General features: G+C 28.2%; 1 protein-coding gene across 1 annotated transcript; it reads right to left on the bottom strand.

The window, feature by feature from the left end:
• Positions 1-2,549: 2,549 nt before the first annotated feature.
• Positions 2,550-2,870, bottom strand: LOC145566088 (putative lipid-transfer protein DIR1). The gene has a single exon (XM_081625629.1). It carries the CDS (start codon positions 2,868-2,870, stop codon positions 2,550-2,552), a length of 321 nt encoding a protein of 106 aa, XP_081481755.1.
• Between the last annotated feature and the right edge of the window lie 9,132 nt (positions 2,871-12,002).

Raw genomic sequence — 12,002 nt, 5'->3', positions numbered from 1 at the left:
TTGGTATTAAAGAGGTGTTAGATAGTATCAATAGTAATACCATCTAAGAGTTCGTAGGTATCAAAGAAGAATACCATCTAAGCTTAACTTGGTTATTGTTGGTATACCATCCACGTTAAAACCAGAACCAAACCACTAAAGACAAAAGTGTCGGTAAAAGTACACTTGGTCCCCACTTGGTAGAGACCAAAGTGGTATCAAGTAGGTAGAGGTTTAGAAATCCTCTAATAGGCTTTCCTTATCAAAAACTTAAAAATAGAGCTCACTTGGATATAATCAAATTCATGAAAATTTTGTATGAAATAAATTAAAAATTGTTTTTTTTTTAATTTTTTTTTATCTTTCAAAATATTGTATTCACTCTAATAGTGTTTATTGTACTCCTTTATTGTTTTATTGCAAGAGTGTGTATAAATTAGACTTAATTTTAGGGTTTTTTTTATGGTGTGCTCTCCCTGGAAAATGAAAATAATAGTAAAAGTTAGATTAGGTCCTGTGTCATGCACGGTAATTTTCACTATTTAATTAGTTTAATACTATATTTATTTATAATAATTATCAAATTGCAAAATAAGATAAAAATTCGTTGTTACAAAAATAAACAATTAATTATATCATACTACCAAAAATAGTGTAAGTATTACATGCACGACTAATATAATAATTATGGATTACGTCACAAAGTTATGTGTAGGAAAATTTTACTCCATATAGATAAATAAACAAATAATATTTTGTTGTTATAAATGAAATATAATTACCAAATAGTAAGGATATTATTGCATGCATAGTATAAAATATTCTCTAAGAAGAAGCTTTGGCAAAAAAAAAAAAAAAAAAAAAGCGCGAAATTATTTATAAAAGAGATAACACATGTCATTCCTGATTTCACCTTTATTATAATACAGAGTTATAGTTATAGAATTATGTGCTAAAGTCAATTTGATGCAATATAAAGTTTTTTTTTTTTTTTCGGTACTATAAATAAAATCCATCTGATTGTAATGTATAAGGAAAAAAAAATTGCATATAACATTAATATTAGTAATTAGAATATTTAATTTTGATTATAATATATAAATAAAATATATACATAGTATAATTTTATTGACTTAAATAAGTTGTCAATCAATAAGATATAAAAAGAAAAATAAAGTTAGAAATATTTATTTTTAGAAAATGATTTTTAGAGGAAAAAAACGACACCAGGAAGTGACATGTGTCATCCCGATGCTGTTTTAGTATTATGTTAATTAATTGATTACTCCTTAAATAGCAATTTCAGATTGTCTTTGTTATTATTACTCATTATCCAGGGTGCCTTTGGATTGATATTGTTATTAAAAGGATTACTATGGAAATAAATAGTAAAAATCTTATCATGCCATTATGAAATGATTCAATGAGATCTTGTACATAAGAACTTTTTCATTTTAATACTTAGCCATTATACAATACAGAGTAATTCACCTTATTATATTCGAAATGTATGAATCGATCGATACATAACAATATGACATACATCGTTAATTTTAGCAACTTCAAAACTATAAAATTAAAATATCATTAAAAATTAGTACGCAATTATTTTAGTATATTAACACATATATGTGGATGATTTTTACTTGTAACACTTTGTGTTTTACACTATTCCTATACTCTATTTTGACTAGCTTTAATGATTTATACGTAAGAAAAAGTATAGCTATATGAAATCTTATTCATTTAGATTTACAGGTTCATAATATCAAATTATTATATTTAGTTTTATTTTAATCAATCAAAGGTACATTAAATAAAAAAATTAAGATTCATCTTTTCAAGACCAATAATAGTGATATCCTTGCAATAAAGGTTTTTATGAATGGTATCTGGTTTTTTAAGGTAACATATCAAGGAACATTAAATTTAAAAAAAAAAAATTATGATTCATGTTTTTTGGTTACTTTTTTGGTAGTTGAACATCTAATTTGAAAGTCATGTCAATGCTAATATGCTATACCAAATGGGGAGAAAAGGGAGAGCCAAATTTAAAAAAAATGTGTTACATATTACAATCAGTTATATCTCCCAAAAAAAAAAAAAAAATAAAAAATAAAAAATAAAAAATAATATGACGCAATTATACAACCCCTCATTTTCTTTCAAGTCTCTTGCTCAATTAAAGCTCCTCAATATTTTCCTACTCCTACCTTGTAAAAAGTATGAAAAACACTTATGAATAGTGTGAAGATAATTATATCTTTAAAAATGTATGTTTCCCTATTTGTCCCTATCAATATGATATTTATTGCTTCTAAGCTTTAATTTTCCTCGTGTGATTTAATAATTTAACTTTTATGAATAATGTTTAAACAATTATGCCCTCTAAAATGTTTGTTTAATTATTGCCTTTTAACAAAAACTATACCAAAATTGGAAAAAGAAAATTGTTTAACAAAAATGTTATTCAAATAAAAACCCATGTAATAACAAATTTATTACTCCATGTAATGAAAAATTCAACTTAGAATCGAATTATTGTACAATAATTGTAGCTTAATCATAAATTAGGCAGGACAATTAGGGAGACCACATTTTCCAGGGAGAGCCAAGAAAAGACCTTTGTCAATGCCAAAAACAGGCAATTGAGGATTATCAGCAAAAGCACAAAGACACTTCAAATCAGCCAGCTTAAGTGGGTTACAACAATCTGGGCCTGGAGCTGGTGGATTGGGCTGCTTCACTGATGGTAAGCATGGCAATAATGTTGTTACTTCTATCCAACATACAACCTGCCCATGGGCCCCTTTCATAGGCCCAATAACCACCAATATTATTATGTTAATTACAAAAATCATGTTAAAAGTTTTCTTTCCCACCTTCTCCATTTTTATTTATTTATTATTTTTTTTTTTTTTTGTGTGTGTGTTTTTTCACCAAAATATTTTGCTTCTTTCTCTTTCTTCTAGTGAAAGAATGAGGATATGTTTTGAAAATGTCTTGTAATTATGCTATATTTATACTCAAGAGTTTTGGTTGTAATTGGTAATTTTGGATTTTCTTTGATTTATTGGAATTAGTACACTCATTAAATGTGAATAATACAGTTCACTTTCCTATCAAAATACGGAGTATTAATACTGTAATAGAATTCACTTAGATAAGATCAAATTTATGAAAGAGTAATAAGAAAATAAATTGTACAAATTGGTATGACATAAATTAAAATTTGATATTTTGATCTTTCAATATACTTTATTCACTCTAATAGTGTATATTGTGCTCTTTCTTTTTTTGTTTTTAATTGTAAGAGGGTGTATAGTTTAAATTAAAACTTTTTTTTTTTTTGATGTGATTCTAATAAAGATTGCTAAGGAAATGAAAATAATACTCCCTCTGTCCCCTTTTGATAGTTCCTTATGGACATTTTTTATAGAAATTAATAAACACAAATAAGAATAGTAAAAGTATATTAAAAAGGTAAATTGACATTGGATATGCAAAAAAGTAGAGAGAGAAAGTAATAAAAGTACATGGGAAAACAAAATTTACATGGGAAAGTTAAATTTGTACAAATATTGTTGCAAATTGGAGGAAATTTTGGTAAAAAAATTAGAATTAATGGTTGTTAGAAAAAGCAAATGGGGTAAACATTTTGACACTAAAATTTGCCCATAAGGGACTATCATTTGGAGACGGAGGGAGTAGTAAAGTTATACTCCTCAATTAGTAATTCCAGATTTTCTTCATTATTATCCATGAAAATAAATTTAAAATCCTTATCATGCCATAATGAAATGATTCCATGATACTGTATATAAGAAACTTTTCGTTTTAATACTTAGACAACATACAATACGGAGTAATTCACCTTATTTGCTTTGAAATGGATCGATACATAACATTGTATTTTTTAGCAACTTGATAAACTATGAAATTAAAATATTTATAAAAATTTTTACTTCATACATAATTTTTAAGTATATTACTAACATTTGTGGATGAGCTCTAGATAGTAGACACACATTAAACAAAACTCTGTGACAAATATAATATTGAATCTTACAGATTAAAGACCCTCTTTAGCCTTACATAGCTACATCCCTTCAGCCTTTATTTATTCCTTTAGGAAAATAATAATAAATACTCCATTTATATCATAATAATTGACACGTTTTGACTATCAATATAATTTGATCAAAGTAACTTGTAAAAACTCCGCTTGTTTGAATTAGTACAAATTTAACATCTTAAAGTATAATAACAAGTAAAAAGATAATCAATTTAAAGGTAAGAAAGTCAAAGCGTGGTAATTATTATAGAATGAAGGAGTATAAAATTATTAAATTTAAAGCCTGATAATTATTATAAAATTTCAAAAATTACTTTGTAGGGAGTATCAATTTTTATTTATTTATTTTTTATTATTATTATTATTTTATTTTTTTTTAAGGAGATCAAAGCTTAATCATTCTACCTATAAGTATGTAAGGGGACAATTCAGGTTTTCATTAGGTAGGGTAGAAATTAAATTTAGGAAGGCATTTAACTTGGACATAATTAATGTTGGGCCTGGGCAGAGCCTAGAGGGGGTAAAAAAAATAAAGGGGTAAAATATCAGTAAACGGGTAGAGTCACAGACTTACAGTATGGACCAATCTGAGGAAGCTAGTAAATGTAAATTTTTTTATGTTTTTTTATTTTTTTATTTTAATATAATTTGGCAGCTTTTTTTTCATTTACGGGGTATATGAATGTGCAATTCTCAGGTGGGTTGTTCAGTCAACTGTCTTGTGGTAAGAACTAAGAAGTGTGAGGTTCATTTAATGATTAATGGAATTTAGACTTTAATGTCCATAGTATTTGGGTAATGTTCAAAGACAATACTGTAGTAATATAAAAGTATATTCCCCTTTCAAAAAAAAAAAAAAATACAAGTATATTCGAAAACAAATCATAAATCATTTGCGATTGAAAGGTAAATAATGAGAATTGCAAATTTGCAATATTATTGGGGGTCAATGTCATGACGTATGAGCTGAAAACATGTCCAAAATAGTATCAAACCTACCTTGTTATCAGGAAATTTTATCTTAAAAGAACAACCCTTCTCTCATTTCAAGAAAAAAAAATAATTGAATGAGGCATATAATTGATGGAAAATGTTATACATAGCCCCTAGGGTTACATATAAGCATTAAATTTACATTTGAAAATCATAAAAAGTTAAGAAATTGTTAAAATATAATCATTAATCACACTGATTTACGCGTGTTTTTGTCATGAATTTATAAATTTATACAATTTTCAAGAGTGTATTTAATGCTTATATGTAGCCCTATACATATAACATTACCCATAATTGATATAAATACACCATATATACACAAATTTAAAACTTTTTAGTGTGTCTAACTGCTTAATCATAGCATTATTATTTTTTGGTGCAATTAATCATAGCATTATATATATATATATATGTTTGATCATCTCGATCTCCCTTGTTATGCTATAATGTAGTAATACAAATGCAACAAAGTGACATACATATATTTCATGTGAAAACATGAAAACCCGGAGAAAAGCTGAAAAATTACACTTAAGGCCTGTTCTCCTCAGCTTAATTTCAGTTCAGTTCACTTCAATTTTGTTCCTAATTTCTTTCTTTCATAACCAATTCAGTACAGTTCATTTCAGTTTAGTTCCAATTAGTTCAATTCAGTAAATCAGAACAGACCCTAAGATTTTCAATGATGTGTAAGATGTGACATGATGTCTTATAGAGCAAACTCATGGTCTCCAATCTCAATAGATTCTAATTTAATCACATGGAAATCAATTATATTATTTTGTTTACCCTTGGCCTAAACACTTGCATTGTGGCTCTCTCTAACATTTTACAATACCATGTAATTCTATTTATTTGCCTAATAAGCTAAGACCTTCTACTTTATCAAATTTGGCAACAAACTTCAGTTTAAGATAATTCTAATCATCTAGTCTTTTAATTTATTGAGGCTAATCCGAGAAACATAAGTACAAGCATGTACCATATATGACGGGCATGAAACAAATAATTATGAGTGTCATACAGCGCCCTTGCTGACCTTTTTTTAATCAACGGAGCACACAATCGCATACAGTTCATGCAACCATTAACAACTTTCAATGTTATATAACCTTTCACACATTTCACCGATCATGCTTATATTAACTCTGAGAATGCTCATGCCTAATTAACTACACAACCAGACATTATAAGTGGTCATAATATATCAATTCCAAACAAACAACATACTCCATGATACGGATTTAGGGTCTGTTGTCATTGACTAAACTGAGCTGAATTGAACTGAACTAAACTGAATATCTTATGAGTGAAGGAAATTAGGAGTTAAACTGAATTGAACTGAATTTATTAAAGCTGAACTGAACTGAAGTGAACTGAATTGAAAATAATCTGATGAGAACAAGGTTTAAGCCATGTATGCAAGATAAAAGAACAAAGATCATGAGTCGACTCTTGACCACTTTTAAAAGTGCCAACTGCCAAGTGCCAACTACAGTCTACAAAAATAGTCGTCCTACTAGTGGCCGTTTTACACTAGCTCTTTTACCATATGCTTTTAACATGCAACAAAGTATGCCTCTACGTGCTTATTGGTAAACCTTTTACTAAAATTTTATGAAAATTTGAGAAAACTTTTGTTAAAGCCACTATATTTTGAATACTAAAAAAAATAGTTATGAGCCTCTTTTATGATTAAAAATAAGCAATAATAACATCATATACTCGTATTAACGTGTAAAAAGAAAATAAAAGAGACAAAAATAACATGCTTGTACATGCTTATTGAAAATTAACTTTTTGGCTTTTTTTGCAAGAGTAGCTTCCATTTCACTCAACATTTCATCAACTACTCCATTTCATACAAAAGCTGAAGTTTCTTTTTATTTTAATTATCTGTCTTTTTTTTTTTTTTTTTTAAAAATCATATCCCTACCTTTATTTATAAAAAGTAAGAGATTGCTCTTATAAATAGTGCACGGACCATTATACCCCTCAAAATGTTTGTTTATCTTATTAACTCCATATGTAATTTTGTAAGTTTCCTTACACTTTCTTATTGGGAAATTGTCCATACACTTTCTCATTGGGAAATTGTCCGTACATTTTCTTAATTATTTATGAGTTTTGAGCTTTCTTCCTCCTTTCTCTGTTCACCTTCCTTGAAGTACTGATTTTTTTTTTAACCATTTATGAGCTTAGTTCTTCTTGTCTTGAAGTACTAATTACTCTTGAACATTTTTACTTTCTATTAATTTCTTCTCTATCTTTGTTCACCATCTCCATTGAAGTACATAATTCCACAATCCCAAAATTATATAAGAACAATTAAAATCAAAATTACTTAGTTTCCAATTGGTCATAGTTGTCACAAAAAAAAAAAAAAAAAGGTCATATATTTATAAAATTAATATGCTTCTTAAAGTTTCAACCCTGCTATATATTGGATTGTAGTACTAATTTGTATAATTTTAAGAGCTTTCACATTTTTTTTATGTGAAAGATTTAGTTGATTATCATCTACAAGTTTCCATTTGCTATTAATTTCAAATTATAATACTTATTACCAAATTTAAGTGGTACCGTTAAGCTCATTTGCAATTGTATTGTATTTTAAGAGGAGGCAAATGAGGGGCTTTAGCAAGGATGTGGTGTGTTAATCGAATGTAAGTACATGAAAATGAGATTAATTGCCAGAAAGTTGAATAGTGAATGATAATAAGAAGAATGACGAACTTGGCTATTTGCCTTTTTTTGTTCTATCTCACAATCTTTCTAGCAATTCTATCTCGGCTTGATGACTCCATTAAATAGATGAATTTGAAAGACCTATCAATTAATTAGAAATTAAAAAAAAAAACATAGAATAATAAAGTTTAAATTTTTTTATATTTAATGGGGGTTATGGTTTAATTACATGACAATATTAGTCACTGGACATCTAAAGATCGTTGCTTTATGTGGGCGTTTTTTTTTTCTTTATTTTGTGAAGGTGTAAATTAAATTAACGACTTACTCATAATTGTGTTTAAAGGACATTGAGACTAATAAAATTAATCTATGATTGTGCCGAAATAGATGTATTAGGAAGAACAAAAACTAAACTGACTTCGGTGAAAAGGGGAAGAAAGTAAGAAGGAATTCAAGGGAATTATCAAGGGTGGACAAAGAGGCTACTGGTGGAGCTGCATAGAGCTAATTTTACTCAAAGCTAAATTCTTAGAAGCATTTTGTCTGAGTTTATTTTCTACTTATTTATTAACTTTTGAGTATTGTTAAATCATTTGAAATTAACTTCATGTGAAGTTCAAACACAAGCCAAGAAAAATTAAGTCGAAAGGGCTGGCCACCCTGCGCGCGTTGGCTGCCGTAGTAATAGTAAAAAATAAAATTAGTCTCATGGCGTAGACCTTTGAATGTTAATTATTTATAGTTAAAAGGTAAGAATTCCTTTTGTAAAAACCCAAAAAAAAAAAGTGAGAAGAAAAAAAGGTACTCGTATGAGAATAGTAGCTTTTTTCTAGCGTGTTGCTTGCGACTTCAATGCCTAAGAAATCTAAGATAATTTTTCTATATACTCTACTGGCCTTTCCATTCCATGATGTTGTCTCATTGTCGTAGATTTTCAATGGTAAATGTAATTTTAATAACCTATATTCTTTGTGAACAAACCTGCTAATATGTTGATTGTCGCCTACACTAATTATTACCATCATTCGTATCATTACCTAAGCTTGAGACCTTGAGTAGTGCTTGACCACTTGATATGTCCGTATGAAGAAGAATGTCTTGTGTATCTTTCATACGGAGTAATTTATATACATAAACTAAAACACACGATGACAGAATCAAGTAAGTTTACGTACAAAGTAACAACATTTTAATCCTAATTAATTTTTAATTTTAATGATTTTATGGTCTAAAATAATTATTCCTTCGCGCTTTGATCTCATTGTTGTACTATAATGTATGTTGTACTTCGTAGTAATCCCTAACAAAGAGGTTGGTATATATAATTCCTACTCATACTTTTATTATAGTGTCAAAAATAGCCAGAATTTTAAGTTGTTGGTATAATTCAATCTCAATTATAAAAGCGTAAATCATTTTTTTTTTCTTTAATTTTAAAATATCACATATATGTACATAATTAATTACCTTTAATTCTGTAATATAAAAAAGAAAATAAAGTATCACCTTTAATTTATTACATTTCATAATAGATCTAATGAATATCGATTGTAGCATGATAAACTAACATTATAACGTCAAAATTAAAAAGGGAGGATTCGCATAATATTTCATCAAAATACTACGATATACACTGACATTGCTGTTTTAACTTTGGGGATCATCATAATCCATATTGATAACGAGTAATTGCATACTCGAGTAGTAATTATGTACAACTGTTATTGGACGTCTAGACTGTACTCGACATTCCAGCACTACAGAATTATTGGATCCCAACAATTTATTTGCTTTAATTTCCTTTGTGCGTGCTCTAGTAAGCAACGTAAACCTTTTCTTGTTTCTCACTTGTCTACTTAAAGTTGAGTATTGCACTATTGTTTGTACGATTGTTTACACTATTTATTGCCTTAACTATATGTTTGTCTTCCCATGCATTATTGCACTCTAGCCATACACTCACGTAAATTTGTGAAATTGTAATTGAATTGTCATTCACTCGTTTGTGTTACTAATACTAATCCGCTGATCCCAATATGGGGTGATAATTTGATTGTAATATAAGTACACATTAGTTAACAAATTGACCATGATAACGTACTTTTTCAAACACTTTAATATAGAAAGTTTAACCCTTAATTAACTATTTTTTGGGTATAGGGAGTATGTCGTTGTTTAGTATATATGTGTTCTCGTAAATATATGTCACTATATATGGTCTATTGATCAAGTATGTCTTTACTTTGTACCAAAATTCCGTGCTCAAAGACGTATGTTCATTGCATATTTTCTCATATGAGGGGTTGAGATGTGTAATAGTGAAGTATTATCATACTCCCTCCGTCCCTAAATTACATTCCTCCTTTCTATTTTTAGTATTTCAAAATTACATTCCTCCTTTCTATTTTTGGTAAGTTTTTTTTTAGTAAATCAACTCTCTTTTTCTGTTTTATATTTAATGTTTTCTCACTCATCCTTTCAAAATCTCACTCATGATCCTTGTGCCAAATTACAATGAATTTGATTGGTTAAACAATTTCAATTAGGAGCATGTGATTGGTCCTTTTTTTTTTTGCAAAGGATTGATGACATGTCATGAGTAATAACTATTCTATATTTGTATTTCCCATTGCATTATCTAATTATTGTTATTTGTCTTATTCTTTCCTCCTTAATTCCCGTGTAAATTTCCAAAGAGGAATGTAATTTAGGGACGGAGGGAGTACTATACTTTACAAGGTTAAATCTAGGTATTCATGAAGATATTTAATCATGAGTGCTATTATTCATAACTGTGTACCAATCCAAACAAATTATAACAATAACTATGAGTAACAAACTTGTATTCTTTTACATATTCAAATTCAAATTCAAACTCAAACCCAAACCCAAACGAATTTCAAGTTTCACTTGTTTACTCATAAAACGGTATCACAGCCTAAATTTGTATTGTTAGCTCAAAATACTTAACAACAAAATTCTACTTCAAAGTGATCTGAATCTAAGTCATTGTATCAATTTGTCACAAATCAAAACAAAAAATCACAGGAAAATCAAAGCTTTCCAATTTTTTCAATACAACCAATTCACAAAAATCAAATTCAATGAAGCTAAGGTCAATGCTTAACTTTATTGGCAAGGACAAAAATCCAATCACAATATATCATTAAACTCAACAGCTACCTAGCTAAAATCCATTAGTTCATGCCAAATTATTTATTAAAAAAAAAAAAAGCCTCGAGTAAGAATTTACAAAACCTTCCCCCCATCCCCTTTTCACACGCAAAAACAAAACAAGAAAAAAAAAATGTTATAAAAATATTTATCACCTGAATAAAGTCTGGTAAATTGGCAGCACCTGTACCTGTATATCAGTACCCTCTTCTGCATTTCTGCTATGTTATGTTATCTGAATTATTTTATTCAATTATTTTTAACTGTTCATCACTTCATGCTTCAATTCTGGATCTTGCTTCTTCGTTTAATTTAAATGTTACGAGTACGAGTACTTATTTACCTTAGCAATAGGAATGGTAATAAATGGTACTTATTCGGAATTAATGTATTTTACATTTTTATATATATGAAGTATGATTTTCTTAGAACTATTGGTCATAACTCATAAAAATACCAATCTCATGCATAGTCATGTTAGATGTAACAACATATGTTACTCGGGCAGTATTCCGTAGTATTATATGAAGTGCTTTATATGTTCTTTTTAATTTGATGGTAATTATCTCGCTAAAGAAGTCAGAGTAAGAACAATATTTAATATCCGTAGTAGAATAATGTAGTAGTACTCCGTTTGTTTTTGGAAAGGAGAAAATAGTTGCATCAACCGGCAAATTGTGAGCAAGGGTTTAAGACTTGAGATCTAGAAAATATACGGAGAATGGTATTAGATCTGTGCTACTGTGTTAAGACTGTTAGTTGAGCTCGTATGATGGTAGTTAGATTGCTAAAATAAGTAAATTCAATAAATCAGTAGTCTTCTTGAAAATCAGAGGTCAATTTTGATATACGCCTAAATTTAGAAGAAGTTACTCAGTTGCTATGTTTGGTATTGCATCAAATAGACATAGACGTAATAGTCTAATGACATTTTAAGTAATAATTCATACAAGAAAGATTTTGTTAACTATAACCACCAAATGTCATTAATTTATTTATTTTTATTTTTTTTTTAAATTCAATGACATGGGAGGGACATAATTAAATTCAATGACATGGGAGGGATGTCATTGAATTTAATTATGAA

Source organism: Chenopodium album, chromosome 11 (assembly GCF_948465745.1).
Source record: "Chenopodium album chromosome 11, dcCheAlbu1.1, whole genome shotgun sequence".
Lineage (NCBI taxonomy): Eukaryota > Viridiplantae > Streptophyta > Magnoliopsida > Caryophyllales > Amaranthaceae > Chenopodium > Chenopodium album.
Note: the sequence above shows the minus strand (reverse complement) of the source record. Positions and strands in the feature narration are given on the sequence as shown.

Bases quoted from the DNA above. Each gene is read 5' to 3' on its own strand.
- LOC145566088 (XM_081625629.1), bottom strand. From the start codon at position 2,870: ATGGAGAAGGTGGGAAAGAAAACTTTTAACATGATTTTTGTAATTAAC.